The sequence below is a fragment of the Mesoplodon mirus genome (assembly GCF_964341445.2).
Source record: "Mesoplodon mirus genome assembly, chromosome: 13".
Lineage (NCBI taxonomy): Eukaryota > Metazoa > Chordata > Mammalia > Artiodactyla > Ziphiidae > Mesoplodon > Mesoplodon mirus.
In genome coordinates, this window is record NC_138989.1 from 15344436 (window position 1) to 15366588 (window position 22153).

Sequence of the window (22153 nt, forward strand, 5' to 3'; positions counted from 1 at the left end):
ACAAATACCTTTCCTCCAAACTGTACTAAAAAAGGGAAGCAACCGCCCAAGTATGATGATAAGGGGCGACTGACACTGAGGCCATGATGGCTGGAAGACAGTTGGGAGTGGTGGGGACTGGGACAACCTGTCTCTGCCATCCAAAGGGGGCGCTCCTGCTCACCTTTAGAAGACATGCAGGCCCGGGCTATCTGGATGATGAGATTTTTCCAGAAAAGGCATTTTTAAGCAGTAGCCTCTGATTTTTTAAATGCCAGCAGTGGGGATTTCCCAGGTGGTCCAGTGGTTAAGACTTTGCCTTCCAGTGAAGGGAATGCGGGTTGGATCCCTGGTCGGGGAGCTAAGATCCCACATGCCTCACGGCCAAAGAACCAAAACATAAAACAGAAGCAATATTGTAACAAATTCAATAAAGACTTACAAAAAAAACGCCAGTAGTGAATTAAAAAATATATTCTTCAACTACCTGGACACAGAATAAGGCTAATGTGAGGTTGCTGGTTTATGACCTCAGGACCCCTGAGCTTTCACGATGCTAAACCAGGGAGAAGTTGTGGGCAAATTGATACCCAGAGCAGGGGCAGGGTGCAGCCTGAAACCCTTCCTCTTTCTCCTGGAGTTCTCTGCCTGCCCCGCCCTCCCCTGTGGGCAGCTGTGACCCACACCCAGCTGTCCTGGTGGGTGATGTGTCCATCGCAGTCATGGCAGCTTCTGGGCTGGGACCGAGGGGGATGCAGCCCAGGGTCCGGCTTCCCACCGAAGCTAAACGAAGGAATGGTTACATGCTGACACACAGCCTGTGTGTTCCCCTCATGGAATTGGCATCTGCAGCATGGACACGCACCCAATGGCCCTGGGTAAAGTGAAGTTTATTTGTAGGCTGTGGTTTAAAAGGGTTTTTAATTTTGAAAAAGTGTTAAAGCCATGAATTGCAGGGCTCCACATCCCAGGGGCTTCCAGGCCGGCTCTCGAGTGAGAGGTAAGGTCATGGTGAGGGCAGGGGTCTGGGCAGGCTGGGGGAAGGGCTCACTTCTTGACCTTGACCTTGACCTTGACCTTGACCTTGCCCTTCTCCTTCACTTTGCTCTTGCTCCGCTTCTTCTTCTTGGACCTGAGCATGGAGCGGACCAGGTAGCCCCTCCACAGGGCCTGGATGAGCGTGGCAGCCCGCACCATGCGCACCATCTCCTGCTCGGCTTCCAGCCTCTTCTTGGCGTTGATCTCCTGCTCGGCCCGGATCTGGGAGAACTCTTCCACCAGCACGTCATGCCGTCTCTTCAGCTCCTCCAGCTGGAGCTTTTCCTCTTTGTGGATGACATCCAACTCCTCGTACTCATCCTGGGGTGAGAGGCAGGGGGTAGGGGTCTCCAGGCACAGAACACCGCCTGCCACCCTCTTCTGTTCCCACCCTTCCCGAAGGCGCTTCCACCCCAGCAATGCCGCCTACGCTAAGCCTTTCCGCATCTGAGGCCCAGATGAGGATAGGAGAGCTGACGCGGTCCATCTGAGTTTACGGTGGGACCCAGCTGAAACAGTTTCAGGAAGGAGGAAAGAACACGGCTCATGGGCTGGGCAGGCTGGGCTTCCAATCTCAGCTCAGCCACATCTTGAGGGGCTTCACCTTTCAAGCTGTCATTTTTCCTCATCTGAAACATGGGGACAATTCCAAACCCAGAAGCAGGGGTGGGAGCTATTTCCAGGATTAAATGACGGGATGGATGCAACCTCCATCCCCGCCTCCCACCAGGCATCTACCAGAAGAAAAGTACTTCCAGAGGGCACAGAGCTAAGTGGACTCGGTCTCTGCCATCATTAACCCACCACCCTCATTGGGAACAGAGAAACAAGAGCACAGCCTCCAAAGTCTCCCCCTTCGTAGAGCATTCAGGATCATACAGCACACCTGACGTTGACCACTCAGAGGCTGATGTCACTTCCAGTGCTCACCAGGCCCCCCTGCCCCAAAGTCGGGGCTGTGGGCCACCGATGTTATCACAGAGCTGGGTGGAGGCTTAAGGGCACCCCGTTTTTAGGCTACTATTCCCTGAGCACCTCCTCCAGGCCAGGTCCTGTGCTGTACAAGCACCTGTGACAACAGTGACTCGTTCAATCCCCACCATGGTTCCAGCGTGGGTGTTACTGTGATCACATGCAGAAATGGGCTCAGAAAGGTCAAGTCCCTTGCTTAGGGTCACACAGCGAGTAAGTGCCACTAGAGTAGAACCTCCAGATGACAATGGGCACTTTCTTGACCGCTGGAGCCCAGCACCTGGCACATCTAAGCACTCGGTAGAAAGTTCCTGAGTGACTGAGTGAAGTGGTGGAGGTGAATGCTTGAATCCCGTGGGGATGAGTCCCGGCTTAGGGGGCTGCTAGCAGGAGCTGAGCAGGAGGGAACAGGGAGTCTGGGATATTGACAGTAGATGGAGCCAGGATCTTCGGGCCTGGGGTCAAGCACATCTTGGTGGCTCGCAGCTTCTGGCTCCTTCCTTTCCCACCACTCCCCTCACTGCCCCAGGCTAGACAAACCCTTGAGCCTAAGGAAGGGGCAGGGAAGCCACTCTGGAGAGGCCCAGAACTTGGCATAGACCATGGACCATACATACTAGGGCTTCTCTTCTCCACCCCTCACCCCCATTCCTAGAGGATCTTGGGAAACACACTTGAGAGAGACTTAGGCAGACAAATACCTGCTTTTCACTCATCTCCAAATCGTATTTCTGGATCCAGTTCTCAATTTCCGTTTCCACTTTATACTTTTTCTAAAAAAAATTCAGTTAGTCATTGTGTGATGGATTAATATTAATCCATTATTAATATTAATGGATATTTTATTAATAATAATATTGATTAATATTAATTAATCCGTAATTAATTATTAAAATAATCCGTTAATCCATAATCCAATATTAATACTAATATTAACAATAAAAAGCACTCAGCCCGCTCTGCATCAGCAGGCCGTGCATCACGCCTCGCCTCCTGAATCCACATCGCAAGGTACGTTCTCCATTTCACAGGCGAGGACACGGAGGATCAGATGTGCTAACTCACTTGGCCCAAGATTACAGAGCTCATGGGTGGTGGAGCTTGGATTTGAAGCCAGCAGTCCAGCTCCAGAACATTGTAGGCAGAGGGAGCAGCAGGTGCAAAGGCCCTGAGGTGGGAACAAGCTGGTGATGTTTAAAGAGTAGGAACTGAGCCAGTGTGGCTGGAATGGCATGGCCGGGGAGGGGAATGGTCCCGTTGAGCTCAGAGTGAGAAGCTGTGTCACAGAGGGAGTGTCAGCAGTGGAAGGAGTTTGGTTTCTAACGTAAGGGAGAGTGGAAGCTGTTGGGTGGAGTTAGATACAGTGGAGGAACATGACCTAATTTTGTTTTTAAAAGATCAGCTCCTGTACATACAATGGAATGCTATTCTGCCATAAAAAGGAGTGAAGTATTGGTAAATGCTACGTGGATGAACCTTGAAAGTGCAATGCTAAGTGAAAGAAGCCAGACACGAAAGACCACATATTGTATGATTCCATTTACATGAAGAGTCCAGAATAGGCAAATCCATAGAGACAAAAAGTAGATTAGTGGTTGCCAGGGACTGGGGGGAGGGGGGTGGAGAAGCTACTTAATGAGTACAGGGTTTTATCTGGAGGTGATGAAAATATCTTGGAACTAGATAAAAGTTGTCGTTGTACGACATTGTGAATATACTAAGTGCCACTGAATAAATTTAAATGGTTATATTTTATGTTATGTGAATTTCACCTCAATTAAAAAAAAAAATCAAGGCTTCCCTGGTGGCGCAGTGGTTGAGAGTCCGCTTGCCGATGCAGGGGACACGGGTTCGTGCCCCGGTCCGGGAAGATCCCGCATGCTGCGGAGCGGCTGGGCCTGTGAGCCATGGCCGCTGAGTCTATGCGTCCTGAGCCTGTGCTCCGCAATGGGAGAGGCCACAACAGTGAGAGGCCCGTGTACCGCAAAAAAATAAAATAAAATAAAATAAAATAAAATAAAATAAAATCCCTTCTTTTAAAAAAAAAAAAAAAAATCAGCTCCTTAGTCCTACAGTGCAAGAGTTCGTAACTTGGGCACCATGGATGGGCTGGCTTCAGGGGGCCTGTGACCCAAGAATTGCCCTCCACCATGGGTATGTACTTCTGAGCCTTTTCATGGGGGAGAGGCCCAGTGCTTCCATCAGATGCTCAAAAGTGTAGTGAAACAATAACGAATCTGAGAACAAGTGTTAGAAAGGGTGCCCTTTGTGAGGAAAGGGAATCGGAAGCAAGCTGGATGCATGCTGGGCCTGGGTCCTAGCTGAGACGATGGAGAAGGCAGATGAAAAAAGGATATTTATTGAGCACCTACTAGGTGCTACCAGCTGGCTACCCATCATCCCATCTAATTCTCATAGCAACTCATTAAGGCCTATTCAATCGCTTTCATTTTAAAAATGTGAAAACTAAGGCTCGGAGGGAGTTAAGAGATTTGCCAGAGGTTTCTGTGCGCCTTCATTTCCTTTGCAGGACTGGTGGGTATCATCCTCCTTGTGGGGCTCAGAGGAGTTCAGGAACTTGCCCAAGGTCACAGAGCTGGCCTGCAGCAGGACCTGATCTCTCTGCCCCCAGTCCCTGGGCCTGTGTGCTGCTCCCTCCCGCCTCCCGAGGGATACTGCATCCATCCTGGGCTTCCCTGCACCCTTCTCCCCAGGGAGCTGCTCCCTGGGTGGCTGGAGCAGCCCTGCCCCCCACCCCAAGCCCTGCGCCTGGCCCTCCCTTCGCCCCCTCCCCTGCCCCAGTGGCCCCATTGCCCCCACCGCCCCGCTTTCCCAGGGCACCTTCCTCAGCGCCTGCTCTGCCTTCCAGTTCTCCATGACCAGGCTGTTGAACCGCGACTGCAGCAGCAGGATATCCTGCTGGATCTTGGCCACCCGGGCCTGCGAGGCCTGGAAGTCCGCCTTCTGCTGCTCCTCAGCCTCCTGCTTGGTGCGAAGGAGGCTGTTCTCTGAGAACTTGGGCACCTGGTGCAGGTGGTCTTTCAGTTCTTGGATCACGAAGTTCTCCTTCTCTACCTGGGCCAGGAAGAAGAGAGGCTCCAGGATACCTCCGTGATCATGAGCCATCGCAGGAGAGGCTGGCATGCCTGCAGCCCCCTCAGGACAGGGCGCTACCACCTCACCAAATCCCAGCCCTGGCCCCGGAGGACGGGGACAGCCTGCCTAGAGACCGGGAAATTGAGGCTCAGGGGGGTTGAGTCTGTCTGGGGTTGTGCAGCTGAGATGGAATTTGAAGCCGGGTCTGTCTGATCCAGAGCCCACGTTCGTGGCCACCATCCTCTATTTCCTGGCGTGAGTGAAGTGCACAGGCGCGCCTGAGCGGGGTCACAGGAGGAGAGGTCTGCGACAGCGCGACGCTCCTGCCAGGTCACAGCAGGGGAGTGCCTAGTTGCCAGGGACACTTGGCGCAATGCATGAAAGTGTGAGATAAACACACGCCACAGGGATTGGCCCCCCCAACTCTCCCCTTGAGGGCCTGGCTTGGCTCCTGCCCCTCAGTCGGTTCTAAAACAGGAGTTGGTTGTAGTGAGGTGGATGGACCTAGAGTCTGTCATACAGAGTGAAGTAAGCCAGAAAGAGAAAAACAAATACCGTATGCTAACACATATATATGGAATCTAAGAAAAAGATGGTCATGAAGAACCTAAGGGAAAGACGGGAATAAAGACACAGACCTACTAGAGAATGGACTTGAGGATATGGGGAGCGGGAAGGGTAAGCTGGGACGAAGTGAGAGATTGGCATGGACATATATACACTACCAAATGTAAAATAGATAGCTAGTGGGAAGCAGCCGCATGGCACAGGGAGATCAGCTAGGTGGTTTGTGACCACCTAGAGGGGTGGGATAGGGAGGGTGGGAGGGAGACGCCAGAGGGAGGAGATATGGGGATATATGTATATGTATAGCTGATTCACTTTGTTAAACAGCAGAAACTAACACACCATTGTAAAGCAATTATACTCCAATAAGGATGTTAAAAATAAATAAATAAATGAAAAATAAAATAAAATAAAATAAAACAGGAATTGGGGTTCGGGGGGCGCCGCTGTTTCGTAAATAAACTCCAAAGGCTGATCACAAGTGGTAGGGTGTCCCTCTGAACACACGGGGGCTGTGGCTGGCTCAGGCCAGCAGCCTCGGGCTGGGGGCAGCGGGCAGCCGGGCCGCAGCGGGCCTGAGCTCACTTCCTGTACTCAGGGAGTGGGAGGCGGGGCGGGGAGGGGTTTGAGGCAAGCCTGTCCTGTGGGCAAGTCTTCAGCCTTCAGGGGTTGGGTTTGAAGCAGGCAGTACTATTTGCAGTCAGAGCTTTTCTTGTGGACCCCTCAACATGCCTTATTGGTGTCATCGTCTCATTTTACACTGAGATCCAGTGACCTGATGAAACCTGCCCACTTGGCAGAAATGGAATTTGACCCCAGGTCTGTCCAACTTGGCAGCCCCAAGCTGTTTCCACTACCCAAATGAGACTGGCAAAGCCACTTGGAAGTCCTCTTCCTGTCCCTAGGTGACACCCCTCCAACCTATGAGTGGTCTCCCCTGAGCACCCAGGAGCCTGTCATCTCTCTACTCAGCAGATAATTACCTTGTCCCCCTTTTTGTGCCAGGCCCACTGGGGACACAGTGGAAGGCCAAGAGAGACAAGGTCCCTGTCCTCTTGTGGGGGAGCCAGACCCCAATCGTATCATCAAATCATCACACAAATAGTCATCAACAAACCCTGATGAATGCTGTACAGGACAAAGTCGGAGAGAACATAAGGAAGGGGGGACCCCCCCGAGCTAGTACATCGGGGAGGGAGGGTGGCCTTGATCTCTCATCTATCACAGGGTGATGAAAATGTGGCAGTGCTGGCTGGCTGTCCCCCAGGACCTGTTCTCCCCAGAAAGGCTGTAGAGCAGAATGTTTCACTGGGAAGGTGGCCCCAGCTACAGACCACTTTCCCAGCATCTCTAGCACTGGGTGTAGCTAAGAACTGTATGAATGCTGCTTCTAGGTGATGTCCCAAAAGGGTAGGACAAAGTCCCCTCCTCCCCTTTCCTCCTTCCTGCTGGCTGGACCAGTGGTGACATGACGGTGGAAAGCTGGAGCAGCCTTCTGGGCCCACAGTTAGAAGTCCCATGTGGGGGACAGCAGAGAAGCCAGCAGCAAGGAACCTGGGCCCCTGATGAGTTTACGAAGCAAAGCTTCCATGCCAGCTCTCTGTTAAACAGAAATACATCACCAGCTTGACTAAGCCACTATCATTTGGGGTCTCTGATTTGGCAGCCAAACTTATACTTATATGCCACTTCCCAGGGACTTTGCTAGTTGTTAGTGCGAAAATGTGTGTAAAGAATAACACATAGTATGTGTCCCCAGATGGTTATTATTAGGTTGGGATCATGTTATCCTTTCCCCTCTTAAAAATTCTTCAGGAGCTTCCACTCCTCCTACCTGCCCCTTACCCTCAGGACAAAGACCACATTCCTCGATTAGGCCTCAAAGGCCCTGTGTAATCTGTCAGCAAAGCCTCAAATTAAGTATTTACTATCCAGCCTTGGCCTGGAAGGTCTCTCTCTACCTCATTTGCCTGGTTCACTCCCTCTCATTCTCCATGTCTTGACTTCAACGTCCCTGAGTTCCAAGTTCAGGTTTCCTATAACACTCTCTTATAGCACCCTATACTTACCCTTCCTTGTACTTCTCAAAACTGTAATTAAATCAGCTCTTTAAGACCTACCTTCCCTATCATGAACTCCATGAGGCTGGGACCATGTGGACTCATCATTTATAAGACCTGGCACCTGGTAAGTGCTCAAAACAATATTTATGGAGTAAATGAATGAAAACAGCTATTTAAATCACTGAGGAAAAAACCCAACTGCCAAAAGATTTGGGCTCCTCCCTGGGGCTCCTTCTATATCCTGACCAATACTGTGCAGTGATACCTCTGCATCCCTGCTCCTCACGCAGACTGCCAATTCATTTTCCAGTGTATCAATGATTTCTTGGTTCCTCTGATTCCGTCTGGTGATGTCCTGGAGGAACTGAGTCCTGTCTCTGGCTTCCATGGGACTAGTGACTAGCTTCTCAAACAGGAAACCTCGGAGTTCTACCAGGCTATCAATAAAACTCTGGGCTTCCGCACTTCTGCCCGTGGTCTGCACCTGCAACAGACTGGCAGCCTGGGGGTTAGTGAGCAGGAATCTCACGATGTTCTTGGTGGATCCTTTGATCTGCTGCATAAGGGGTGGGAGGTGGGATTTCTGCACCTTTATGGAGAGGACACGGTCTCGGAACCACGGTTCATCCTCGAACTCTTCTTCCTCCTGCAACTGCCTTTCTTCCTCCTGCAGGTAATTGATGCGATCCAGGAGGATCTGGCAAAGGTCCTCGTGCTCTCTCACTGCTTTCATGATGTCCTCCCCCAGCATCCCCTCCAAATTCTTGGAGCTGGATGCCACGTATGACAGCAGGGTCACCCACTCCACCTTGTGAATGGTCTCGTCCAGGACGGACATGATCCTCTTGGTCTCGATGGTGGTGAGTTTGGTCTTGGTAGGAGGCAAGGGTTTTGGCGGGGTGGTGGACTTTTTGGTTGTCTGTGCTATCAGCCTTACTCTGTTGACGTCAGGGTCTTGGTAGAGAGGGGCCACGGCAAGGACGTCCAAAGCCATTTTATGAGCGGTCTTCTTCGCCTTTGTACGCCCTGAGAGATTGAGACTTTGGTAGACTATCTGGGCTTCCTGCTTTTATTGTCTCTGGCAACCCTGAAAAAGGAAGGAGTAAGTAGTCAGCAGAGTCAGGCTGACTTCGGGATGGCTGGTGTGGCCACAGCAGCCATAAACTGTTGACGTGAAGAGTCTGTCTTAGATGCTCTGCAGCTTTTACACAGAACCTCTCAAGGAAAGCCATTTTTAGCTTTGTAACAGTGCTCAGGGCCCCAAGGGTAAGGGGACCATGTGTGGAGCTGGGTCTCAGGCACATGTGTCAGGCAGGGACCAACCAGGAATACAGACATCATTCTAGGTATTCAAACACAGCAACCAGTTACGTGGGTGATGGAAGAATTGAGAGGCCAACCAGGGGAAGGGAAAGCCACCCAGCGATTGTCAATGGCAGGAAACCACGAAGGAGGAGGAAGCGTTGGGTTTGGGGATCAGGGCCACCAAGGGGAAGCTGGAGCCACAGCCATTTCCTGTCCAGGAGTCACTATAGCCCCAGTGGAGCTGTGGCCACTGCCGGAAATGCAGCCCAAAGCAGAGAGAAGAGGAGAAATCTGGTTTCTCCCTTTGTCCAGCCTTCCAGTCTAACACCAGTGCCTCCCACTGACCAAATCCAGTGGGAAACCAGGGACAAGGGAGCCTGGGCAATGCAGCCTGCAGGGGTCAGCAGCTGGAGACAGAGCAGAAGAGGGACAAGCAAATAATGGTGCTGAGAGCGAACAGCATGAGGACCAGCACAGCGCATTTGCATTGGCTTTTTTTTTTTTTTTTTTTTTTTTTTCTCCGTACGCGGGCCTCTCACTGTTGTGGCCTCTCCCGTTGCGGAGCACAGGCTCCGGACGCGCAGGCTCAGCGGCCACGGCTCACGGGCCCAGCCGCTCCGCGGCATGTGGGATCCTCCCGGACTGGGGCACGAACCCGTGTCCCCTGCATCGGCAGGCGGACTCTCAACCACTGCGCCACCAGGGAGGCCCTGCACTGGCTTTTAAGAATGGATTAAGGGCTTCCCTGGTGGCGCAGTGGTTGAAAGTCCGCCTGCTGATGCAGGGGACACGGGTTCGTGCCCCGGTCCGGGAGGATCCCACATGCCGCGGAGCGGCTGGGCCCGTGAGCCGTGGCCCTGAGCCTGCACGTCCGGAGCCTGTGCTCCGCAACGGGAGAGGCCACAACAGTGAGAGGCCCACGTACCACAAAAAAAAAAAAAAGATCAGCCCTGTAGTCATCTATTCAGGTATTCATTGAGCCCCTGGGGTTATAAAAAAGATACAAGGTATAGTTCCTGTCCTCCCAGAGTTTACCTTCCCTTCGTCTCAGCTCAAATATTAGTGTCATAGTGAGTGCTTTACTGACACCTGATGTAAAATATAAACCCTCTCCTTCTCCCCCACCCTCCCAGTCCCCTTATCCTGTTTACTTTTTCCGCAGGTTAATTTTCACCATATGACATCTGTCCATGGACCTCTTTATTTGTTTATTGTCTGTCTTTCCCCTCCTCTAAAAAGTAAGCTCCAAAGAAGGCAAAGGCTTTATCAATTTTCATGACTCCTGAATTCCCAGCACTGAAAAAAACTGATATTCATCTTGGGGAGAGATCTGTTGCCACCACTACAGGTTACCTGGGCCATTTCAATTTTCATACTGTCTGTGGATGTGAGAAATGTTTTGAAGAAAGAACCATTAGGACCTGATGCATGAAGGACAGTTTTTTTTTTTTTTTTTTTTTTTTTTTTTTTTTTTTTTCGGTACGCGGGCCTCTCACTGTTGTGGCCTCTCCCGTTGCGGAGCACAGGCTCCGGACGCGCAGGCTCAGCGGCCATGGCTCACGGGCCCAGCCGCTCCGCGGCATATGGGATCCTCCCAGACCGGGGCACGAACCCGTATCCCCTGCATCGGCAGGCGGACTCTCAACCACTGCGCCACCAGGGAGGCCCTGAAGGACAGTTTTGAGCTTGGGTGGGGATGGGAGAGAATGGTGGGGCCCTTGAGAATCTAGGGAAATTGGGAGAGGAAGTTTAGAAGGCAGGACAGAGACTTCAGTTTTAAACTCATCGAGCTATAGCTGCCGTAACTGGAGTAGACAGTGGGCAAGGATGTCTCGGCCTTCCCGTGACCTGTTTGCTCTTCGTCGGGGGACAGCACCCCACTTTTCCTTTGAGGAACTCATCCTCTCTCTCCCTGTGTGTGGTCTTGATGGGACTTCCAATCAAACAATCCTGGTCTCTGCCTCCTAAGAACCCTGAAGAGTGACTCATGGATGAGAAATGGCAGGACCTGATTCATGCCCGTGATGGGTTCCTGAAGATTCTGCTACCAAGATCCCCAGAACTTCCTTGGCTGTCGTCCTGTCTGAGGGCTGGATCTTCAGCTTTTCCTTCACCATTTTGCTTAGCCAGGGTTAGTTTCTGTTGCTCGCGATCAAAGGACCCTAGCTGACAAAATGCTAGGCAACTGACAACACAAGGTCGAGGGGGCTCCAGGAAGACCTTGGGAATGGAGATATGAATGCAAGGGAGGAGGAAGCGATGTATGAAGCCACAACCAACACCTGTTCAGCAAGGCAAAGAGTAAGGAAATCCAAGGAACACCTAAAGTAACAAAGAACAGGAAGAAATGCACCCAGATCAGGTGCTAAGGAGGTTTTGTTCCTTGGCCAGGAAAAATGGATCCCTTGGGCTTCCCTGGTGGTGCAGTGGTTAAGAATCTGCCTGCCAATGCAGGGGACACAGGTTCAAGTCCTGGTCCAGGAAGATCCCACATGCCACAGAACAACTAAGCCCGCGAGCCACAACTACTGAGCCCGCATGCTGCAACTACTGAAGCCCGTGCGCTGGGAGCCCATGCTCCACAACAAGAGAAGCCACCGCAATGAGAAGCCTGTGCACCGCAATGAAGAGTAGCCCCCGCTCGCCACAACTAGAGAAAGCCCACGTGCAGCAACGAAGACCCAATGCAGGCAAAAATATAAATAAATAAATAAATAAATTTATTTTAAAAAAAGAAAAATCAGAAGCCTCTGGGAGCTGAGGACTGGGGCAGAAGGGCATTATCTTGCATCTCCTTGATTCCCACCTGCTTCCTGTTCCCCAATCAATCTCGTGAGTTCCTTAAGGCTTTTCCCGAAAATAACATTTTAGGGACAGCCATGGAGCTTCCTCGGCCTCCCCGGGGAATGAAGGATCTCCGCCCCACGGGCCACAGAATGAATGTGAACCAAGTGTTTAATGAACTCACTTCTCCCCATGGTCCCCCAAGGCTCTCAAGCATAAATCAAAACTCTCAAATTCTTTAGAGATTGCGGCTGCAAATGCAACCTTATGGGAAATGTTTCTAATTTGCTTTCAGCCAAATTACCTCTTTGCTTTAAAGGGCAAACTTGTTTTCTTTGATTATGATGACGCCCATCAGTTCCTGACAGCTCATTTGGGTGAACAAGAAAAAGCTGGTGGAACTGGAATTGGGGGAAATGCATCTGACTCTGATTACAAAAATCACTGGAGAATCTCCTTTCCTTGAATTCTAATACGATCACTTCATTAATGCCACGAACCTTAATATTTCAATCATTTCCAACTTAAGCCTCTCCTTTTAAAATTCTTGCCCTAAGCGCGAAACAAGGTTGTTAATGGAGGGGGGACTTTAATTGGATCTTCCCTTTATTTGTCATTAATTCTGCTGATGAACTTTATAAATGGAAATATATCTTTATCATGCAAATTATACCTCGTTTTCACTCAGATAAGCTTGTTGGATGTTTTACTTTCCCTCTCAGAACATTTTGAAGAGAAAAAAAAAGGTTTGAGGTAAACTATATTTTCCCCCCAAGGGAGAAAAAGGAGAAGAAAACCCAACTACCCTACAAGTACCCTGCAAATCCAGCACTGGTCCATGGAGAAGTCAGAAGGTGTGAAAAAACAAATTGGAGAGAGAGAGGGAGAGACGGAGAGAGGGAGAGAGAGAGAGAGGGAGAGGGAGAGAGAGAGGGAGGGAGAGAGAGAGGGAGAGGGAGACAGAGGGAGAGAGAGAGGTTTATGTGGGGGTGGGGAGCATCTCATTTTAAGAAATGCCATTAAATTCTAGCTAATTCCTGGGACTTCCCTGGCGTCCAGTGCTTAGGACTCCACACTCCCACTGCAGAGGCCTGGGTTTGATCCCTGGTCAGGGAACTAAGATCCCACAAGCCACGCAGTGCAGCCCCGAAAAAACAAAAAACAAAAACACAAACAAAAAAAATGAACTAACTCTTGAGAACTTACTATGTACCGACCACTGTTCTAAACGCTTTACATGAATTAACTCCTTTATTCTTCACAACAGCCTCCTGGGGTAGGTGTTTTTATTACGTCCATTTTCCAGAAGAGGAGAGGAAGGCAGAGAGAGGTTAGCTGTTTCTACTAGTTTACAGCAAGTAAGTCGCAGAGCTGGGATTTCAGCCCAGGCAGTCTGTATTAGGAGTCTGCATCCCATAACCACTATTCTGTCCAGCCTCTTGATTTTTAAGATTGACTTCTATGGTGGAAAAATTAGAATCATGATCTGTAGACTAATTCTTTGCTGGCCCAGTTTCAGTGAGTCCTGTTAAGCGGAGGCGTAGAGAAGAGATGGGTTCACAACTCAATTCCTATAGCATTCAATCTATTTAACAACTACAAACATGAATATGCATATTTGTTGTTCTATGTGCATATATAATACAATACATTATATTATATTGCATTACTTCATATTATATTATACTACTTATAAATATAAATGCTAGACTTGATTCCCCTTTCTTTCTAGTGTCTCACGGTGTTCCACCTGGTGTCACGTTCCCATGGGTACACCTGGGATTAGACACAGTTCACAGCGCAGAGCTGCCACCCCATTGCTTTCTCCTCACTTAAGAAAGCTTATCAGGAATTCTCAGCCGGTTCAGTGGTTAAGGCTCGGCACCTTCACTGCCATAGGCCTGGGTTCGATCCCTGGTTGGGGAACTAAGATCCCACAAGCCATGTGGCCAAAAAAAAAAAAGCTTATCAGAATGCAGGTGAGGGAGGGAGGGAGAGGGATTAAATTATTTTAGGGTAAGCTTTGAATCATCTCTCATTGATTTTTATATTTTGGAGTCAATCATTCACATACTGTGGAACTTTATTATCAGCGAATTACCAAGACATACCTCGTAACTGATCACGACATGGGGATTGCTGAGCAGCATGATGCCACACCATATGGAGCGGAGCTGGTGGGGCAAGAAAGATGCCTTCATGACGGCTGGCTCTAATTCAGTGTCGCCCAAATCTCTCTCGCTGGAATGCCACCTTTGTGATTTCTGCCAAATCTCTAGGCCAAGCTGTACTATTATCAACTCAATTATTTTCTTTAAATACATGTTCCTTCTTAAGTACTTTTCCTTAAAAAGGAAACTTTATACCTCGCTGTAACTGGAAAATCTGTTTCACTTTCATTAAACAGAAGATAACAATGTCTACATCCTGATGTTATTTCATTCCAGCTAGATACTGTGACCCAGGAAAGATGGGTCTGAGACCAGATCTCTGTCTTGCTAAAAAAGCAAGATTAGAAAGCGGTAGGGAGATGTTAAAGACACACTAAGAAAAAGAGAGAAGAGACAAGGTACTAATATCAGGAAAGAAAGAGGGGCCATCACTACTGATCCCGTGGATGTTAACGTGATAACAAAGGGGCTTCCCTGGTGGCACAGTGGTTGGGGGTCCGCCTGCCGATGCAGGAGACATGGGTTCTTGCCCCGGTCCGGGAAGATCCCACATGCCGCAGAGCAGCTGGGCCCGTGAGCCATGGCCGCTGAGCCTGCGCGTCCGGAGCCTGTGCTCCGCAACGGGAGAGGCCACACAGTGAGAGGCCTGCGTACCGCAAAAAAAAAACAAAAAACAAAGGAATATTATGAACTTTATGGCCATCAGTTTGATAACACTCTGTGGATGTTATAATTTGCTTAGCTGATTTCATGTGGTTTTCACAGTTCAGCCATGTTTCTGAGAGGCACAATTCTCACCCACCCTACGACTTCAAGACCTACACTCCGTGCTTTCACCTGTATCCTAATGTTCTGCTTATGACTCAGACAAGTCCTTGATGGCTAAGGGACTCCTGGTCACTTAGTTCTGATTCCTCCACCGACCTGCTGGGTTAATAGGCAGAGGTTTTGCCTTGGAAGCAGCAGCATTTTTCCTTTCAGCCTCAGGAAGATCCAACTGGCCTGTGAACCACCCAGCTAGCTTTTTTTCAGAACACTCTAGGCTTTATCTGAGCCTTCCAGATCTAGAGCGGGAAGGTGAGGGGCTGGAAAGGGGCAGGACATTCATGATGAAGACTGCTATCTCCCAAGGAACTATCTTACAGTAGGTGCTCAGGAAAGCACTATTGAATAAATGGAGAGATGGCAAACCCAGCTTTAACAACAGCCCCGTTTCCTCACAGGGTGATGTTGGCATCACAGGATAATGTTATTTCACAAAATATGTTCTGTCCTGAATTAGAACCAGAAAATACTGTCACATTTCAAGAGTGAAAATGGTGGGCCAAGATCTGGCCTATATGGGTTGTTTCCCATCCCTGGACACAGGGCTTGGAATTTTAAGGTAAAAGATTTAAATATATTTTGTTTTCTCTTTTTCATGGTTTAGTTGCATTTTTTTTCCTATCACGACTTTTTTTTTTTTTGGCTGCGCCGTGCGGCATGCAGGATCTTAGGTCCCTGACCAGGGACCAGGGATCAAACCCACACCCCCTGTAGTGGAAGTGCAGAGTCTTAACCACTGGACCTCCCGGGAATTCCCTCTACCACCGCTTTTGAAGTATTACCCAATCCTATCTTGTCCTTTTTGAGAACCCATGTTTCATGGATGACATTTGGCTTGCAGAAGGTTCCAGGGCTGGAGCTGAAGCAGTGAGCACTGGAGGTATTAACAGACTGGATTGCATCGGTGGTGATGGCTCTGTGGCCGAAGGCTCTAGTGTTATTCTGTGCTTTGGAGACAGAGGACCCTGAATAGTGACTGAGGTTGGGAGGGGATGTACTCCCAGGGACAGATTTCTAAGCTGCTGGTTATAATGAACAACTCTCTGCTGGCCACTGGCTACGGCTATAGCCCTGGGCAAATTCATTTGACCTTCTGGACTCTCATATCTGAAGCTGAACGGGAAAACATGAGCCTGCTACACAGTGATTAAGTTTGTGGGTTCCCATGTCAGACAAATTTGAAGTTCAATCCTAGGGGATCAACACTTCCTTCCTGTGTGGCTTTAGGCAAGTCAATGAACGTCTCTAAGCATCTTCGGCTTCCTCACCTGTAATGTGGGGACAGTAACAGAACCCACGCTTGATAAAACTGTTGTGAGTGTGAAATGAAGTCCTGACTCAGTCATGTTGAGATTTTAGGATGACTTCCAAAATGATACAATTTAATATTAACATTTGAATACTTTTAAAATAGAACATGTATTTTTCCTCAAAATAATATATACTTGTTTTTGTGCAGAAAGGTTTATAAAGAGCCAACATGGATCCATTTTTTACTCCTTTATACTATTTCTGTTATTATTATTTTTTTTTTTTGTGGTACGCGGACCTCTCACTGTTGTGGCCTCTCCCGTTGCGGAGCACAGGCTCTGGACGTGCAGTCTCAGCGGCCATGGCTCACGGGCCCAGCCGCTCTGCAGCATGTGGGATCTTCCCGGACCGGGGCACGAACCCACGTCCCCTGCATCGGCAGGTGGACTCTCAACCACTGCGCCACCAGGGAAGCCCACTATTTCTGTTTTTAATTTTGCAGGTTTCTGCATTATTCATGACGTTCAGTTAGTAATGGAGGAGGACAGAGATCCCTTAAACCGCTCACCATTTTCCAGTCTCTTCCCCCTTACAGATTAATTCATCACAATTCTTAATTCCTCTTTTGGCAGTGTGGTTTTCGATGTGTTTCTTTCTGGTTATATCCAACTGTGGATAGTATCACTTAGGTTGTTTCAGACAGAAGGAAGAATTTCTTAGCAGTGAATTTAGATTCTTCTAAAATAAACTTCCCCCACTTAAATATATATATGTATTTAAATCGTAATCTTAGCAAATGCAAAACACTGGCTTTTCCTGACTGACAGATTATGTTGTAGAAGAGTCTTTTTTAAACCATGACCCTTTAGTGAGTGGTGGAATCAATTTGCCTGTTGAGACTAGCATTAAAAATAAATGAAATAGAATAGAAAATATCATAGTGCACTGCATGTAGTAAGTATTCTTTTGTATTTAAACAGGTGTCTGCTGGATCAAGGAGGAAAATGTATTTCTTTGTCTGGCTTGTGGTTAAAAAAAAAACAAGGGACTTCCCTGGTGGCGCAGTGGTTAGGAATCCGCCTGCCAGTGCAGGAGACACGGGTTTGATCCCTGGTCCGGGAAGACCTCACATGCCGCGGAACAACTAAGCCTGTGCGCCACAACTCCTGAGCCTGCACTCTAGAGCCCGCAAGCCACAACTACTGAAGCCCACGCGGCTAGAGCCCATGCTCTGCAACAAGAGAAGCCACCGCAATGAGAAGGCCGCGCACTGCAACAAACAGCAGCCCCCGCTCGCCGCAACTAGAGAAAGCCCGTGCGCAGCAACGAATACCCAACGCAGCCAAAAAAACAAAACCAAAACCAAAATCAACTTGTGTTCAAAAGCCCCCATGTTAAAGGCATTTGATTGGTCATAGGATATAACCTGCTGCGATTATTTGAGAGCTAAGGTCAAAGAGATTCTTTTCCCTGATGCTCTATATTTCAAATGGTCTTGATTTTCAATCCCTTTTGCTTTCAGTTCCACTAACTAGGGCCTGAAGGGAAAAGGGGTGTGTGTGTGTGTAGCACTTGTCTTGTGTGAAAATACCAGTGTAGAGCAGGGTTTTTCAGTCTCCACACTACTGACATTTTGGGTCAGATAATCCTCTCCTGTGGAGGCTGTCCTGTGTGTTTGTAGAACGTTTAGCATCATTCCTGGCCTCTACCCACTCGATGCCAGTAGCACCCTTCTCCCACCATTAGCTCTGATCAGTTGGAGATGAAATATCTCTAGACGTTGCCAAATGTCCCTGTGGAATGTGGGTGCGGTGCTCCTGGTTGAGAACCACTGGTCTAGACCACAGCAGCTTGGCTTCCCTGTAAAACTCTTGGCCCACCCCCCATGCTAAGTCCAATGCTTTATCCAGATTCAAAGGAAGGCATGCCCAAGCCTAGCCCAGCTCTGTCTGACGAGCTGACCTCAGCACCATCTAAAGCCACCATCAGTTACAGAATCAAGATCAGATTCACAAGTTGGGTCTTAGGAGCCCTGGGTGCATGACTCTCTCCTGTCAGGGGCTCTTGGAATAAGTCTAGGCAAGTCCCTTATCTCCTTGGCACCTGGTGACACAACACCTGTCTTAGCCACATCAAAAGGGAGCTGAGTAGAGAAGGCATGGTTTAATAGACAGGAAAGCCCTTGGAGAGTTCAAAGCTCTCTTCAACGGGGAGCGATGATGCTGATTATATGTTGAGGGATAAATCACGTAGTGCATCAGCCTCATTGCCCAGAGCTCTTTTCTCCTAGGGAAAAAGGGAAGTACATGTGGGGAACTTAGCAACTGAGTAGGCAGGAAAGACTCACCCCTTTAATTCAATTTTTTTTTTTTTTTTTTTTTGGCCAAGCCATGCAGCTTGCAGGATCTTAGTTCCCTGACCAGGGACTGAACCTGTGTCCCCTGCAGTGAAAGTGTGGAGGTATGGAGTTCTAACCACTGGACTGCCAGGGAATTCCTTATTTTATTTTTTTTTACTGTAAATCAAGTGAAAATCCCAAGCTAAAGCCCTGGCATTTATATCTAACCATGCCTGGAGTGTGTTCCCAAGGGATGCCTCTCCCTGAGCCAGGGCAGAGGTCTGGCTGGGATGCCCGGGGCAGCCTATCCAGCCTGGAGGCAAGGATATTGATACTGACTCTGCAGCCTCTGTTACTGTTTCTTTCAATCAAAAGGCTTGGTAGAGGCTGAAGTCTGGGAAAGGGAACTGTGGGATAGGTTTTTGCTTTCTACTAACAGCTTTATAATATTCAGAAAAGGCATGAACAGTGACCTCAGAACTTACCCCTTCTCACTCTTGACTTTCCCACTATTTTCTTCTTTAACTATTTGGAATTCGCCAGTGAAGACATCTAGCACTGGGCTTTACTTTGAGGGAAGATTTGGGTTTTTTTGGCCATGATGCACAGCTTGTGGGATCTTAGTTCCCAGACCAGGAATCGAACCCAGGGCCATGGCAGTGAAAGTGCTGAGTCTTAACCACTGGACCGCCAGGGAATTCCTGAAGAGTATTTATTTCTAATTCAATCTGTTTACTTGTTATAGGTCTATTCAAATTTTCTCTTTATTCTTGGGTCAATTTTAATAATTTGTATTTCTAGGAATTCATTCATTTTATCTAAGTTGTCTTTGCTTGGCATGAAGTTGTTCATAATATTCCTTATAATTCTTTAAGTTTCTGCAGTTCGATTTTGGTAATTTGTGTCTTTTACTTTCTTGGTCAGTCTAGCTATATTTTCCTGATGTACTGACCTTCCTATCAATATAAAATGTCCCTCTTTGTTCTAGTAATATTTTTTGTCTTAAAATCAATTTTTTTCTGATAGCAATATAGCCTCTCCAGCTCTCTCATGCTTACTCTTTGCATGGATTCCAATTTTTTACTTTCAGCTCCTTTGTGTCTTTGAATCTAAGGTGAGTCTCTTGTAAGCGGCATATAGTTCAGTCTCACTTTCTAAATCTAGTCTGGCAAGCTCTGCCTTTTGATTGAAGTGTTTTTTCCATTTACATTTAATAATTTACATTAAATTATTCCGACAGTTGGATTTACATCTGCCATTTTCCTATGTTTTTTTATTCGTCTCATCTCATGTTTTGTTCCTGTGTTATTTCTTTAATGCCTTTTATTGTGTTAAATAAATATTTTTAGTCTACTCTTTTTTTTTTTTTTTTTGCGGTATGTGAGCCTCTCACTGTTGTGGCCTCTCCCATTGCGGAGCACAGGCTCCGGACGCGCAGGCTCAACGGCCATGGCTCACGGGTCCAGCCGCTCCGCAGCATGTGGGATCTTCCCGGACTGGGGCACGAACCCGTGTCCCCTGCATTGGCAGGCGGACTCTCAACAACTGCGCCACCAGGGAAGCCCTAGTCTACTCTTTTGATTCTTCTGTTGATTTAAAAAAATTTTTTTGAGTTGTTTTCTTAGTGGCTGACTTAGGGATTATAATGTGCATCTTAATTTATCACAGTCTATTCTGGAATACTAAATATTTTCTATTTGATGGGTCATTGTTATCCTACATTTTAAAAATTATTTAAACCTGGCTTCCTTTAGTTATTTGAACATATTTATAATAGCTTCTTTGAAGCCTTTGTCTGCTAAAGCCAACATCTAGGGACACATAGAGACACTTTCTGTTGACTGCTTTTTTTTCCTGAGTACGTTTACACACGTCTCACAATTTTTATTGAACACTGGAAATTTTAGAGGGAAGATTTTTTTTTTTTTTGTAGCAACTCGCTATTTTTTCTTTCCTAATGATTGTTGTTCTTGTTTTGCTTGGGTGTTTGGTAATTTATTTCCTGGACTAAATTTGTCAAGTCGGTCTCCTCCACAATGTGCAGCTACTGATGTCTCTGCTTAATTTTTTTTTCATATTTTTATTTTTAAACCTGGCTTCCTAGGGGTTGCCTCTGTATCCACATAGTTTAATATTCAGCCAAAAGTCAGTCCGAGGTTGTGCTCAAACTTTGAGCCGGTAAGGCTTCTGTTGTCCCATGGAAAGCGCAGCATGCGCTCAGCATGTCTACACAGGCTCCAACGGCCAGGGATTAAGTGGCTTGGGCCTGCTCTGGTCTCTGCTACACATGCGCATAACCTCTAGTCAACCAAGATATACACAAAGCTCATCAGGCCCCCTATGGCTGCCTCACTCTCCAGGAACTCCAAGCTTTCAGTCCATTGCTTGTGCTAAATAGGATTACAACCTTGGACTGCTAGAGCTGCCGGCCTCCCCTGTTCTCTTCCCACCAAGATTGCCACTTTAGCCAATACTCCTTCAAACCAAGTGAGCCCCATCAGACAGTAACAGTGAAGCTGTTGGTATTCAGGGGGCTACCCACCCTGGTTGAACTACTATGCCCATAGAACTGGGGGTGGGGAAATTAGAGAAGTCTCAGGTAAGTATAGCACAAACTTGAAGTTTGGTGCTTTTATGAATAAAAACTCTCAGTTTGTTGTATGACTTCGGTTGATTTTCAGTGTGCTAACATAGCACTAGATGGTTTTGTCCAGCTTTATAGTTGCTTTTAAAAATTATTATTGTGGGGCTTCCCTGGTGGCACAGTGGTTGGGAGTCCGCCTGCCGATGCAGGGGGCGTGGGTTCGTGCCCCGGTCTGGGAGGATCCCACGTGCCGTGGAGCGGCTGAGCCCGTGAGCCGTGGCCGCTGGGCCCGTGCGTCCGGAGCCTGTGCTCCGTGGCGGGAGAGGCCACAGCAGTGAGAGGCCCGCGTACCACAAAAAAAAAAAAAAAAAAAAATTATTATTGTGGTAAAATATACATAACAAAGTTTACCATTGTAACCATTTTAAATTCAGTGGCATTAAATTGTTACATTCACATCTATGTGCAACCGTCACCACCATCCACCTCCAGAACTTTTTCATCATCTCAAATTGAAACTCTGTACCTATTAAATAATAACTCCCCGTTTTCCCCTCCCCCCAGCCCCTGACAACCACTATTCTACTTTCTGCCTTAGTTAATCCTCACAACAAACCCTTTGTCTTAAGTATGTAAATAAAATCATATTTTAAGGACGGGGATGGGAGTTAAGTTCTAAAGTTAGCACAAAAGGCCAAAATTGGTATAATCAAAATCACCTGATTTAAACACTCACTTTCATTGGATGCTCACCTGGGATGTATATATAGGCCGTTGGGTGGAATGGTAGCGGACTTATAAACTACATTCTCACTCCCAGCACCTGTGTTTGACTTGAAAGTAGTTAACTTTGATGCGACTCCACTTGACTAGTATCATCCACGTTTTACGGATGAGGAAGTGGACAAGTGGAGGGGCAGAGTAGAGGATGCCCAGTAGTCCTTGCCGGGGGTCGAGAGGGAGGTCCAAACTGAGGCAGGGGCTGGAGAGCAGGGTCCTGAGCAGGGGACGAGCTCACGGTGGGGGGCTACTGATTCCTCAGAGAGCCAAAGGATAGAGGGCTAGACCCCATTCAACATCTCTTCATCATTCCCAGCCCTTCCCCACAAAGTCATTCACCTGCTCGGAGGGCTTCAGGTTTTTCTATCGGTGGTAACCACCGAGGTGCCTGCGTTGCTAG

The 22153-nt window shown here is 48.1% G+C and overlaps 1 protein-coding gene across 1 annotated transcript; it reads right to left on the bottom strand.

Annotated features, from left to right (window-relative positions):
* Positions 1 to 881: 881 nt before the first annotated feature.
* DRC10 (dynein regulatory complex subunit 10) lies at positions 882 to 21854 on the bottom strand. The gene is made up of 5 exons (XM_082640023.1): positions 21727 to 21854; positions 7981 to 8802; positions 4831 to 5064; positions 2691 to 2762; positions 882 to 1338 (listed from the first exon to the last, which is right to left on the bottom strand). The coding sequence occupies exons 2-5, from the start codon at positions 8707 to 8709 to the stop codon at positions 1027 to 1029; spliced, it is 1347 nt and encodes a 448-aa protein (XP_082496149.1). The 5' UTR covers positions 8710 to 8802; positions 21727 to 21854; the 3' UTR covers positions 882 to 1026.
* Between the last annotated feature and the right edge of the window lie 299 nt (positions 21855 to 22153).

What these genes read in the sequence shown, in the direction of transcription:
- DRC10 (XM_082640023.1), bottom strand. Translation starts at nt 8,709, where the DNA reads ATGGCTTTGGACGTCCTTGCCGTGGCCCCTCTCTACCAAGACCCTGAC. An exon ending in CAGAGCAGGCGCTGAGGAAG is followed by an intron (nt 2,763 to 4,830) that starts GTGCCCTGGGAA and finishes AATTTTTTTTAG; the next exon opens with AAAAAGTATAAAGTGGAAAC. An exon ending in TGGAGATGAGTGAAAAGCAG is followed by an intron (nt 1,339 to 2,690) that starts GTATTTGTCTGC and finishes CTCTCACCCCAG; the next exon opens with GATGAGTACGAGGAGTTGGA.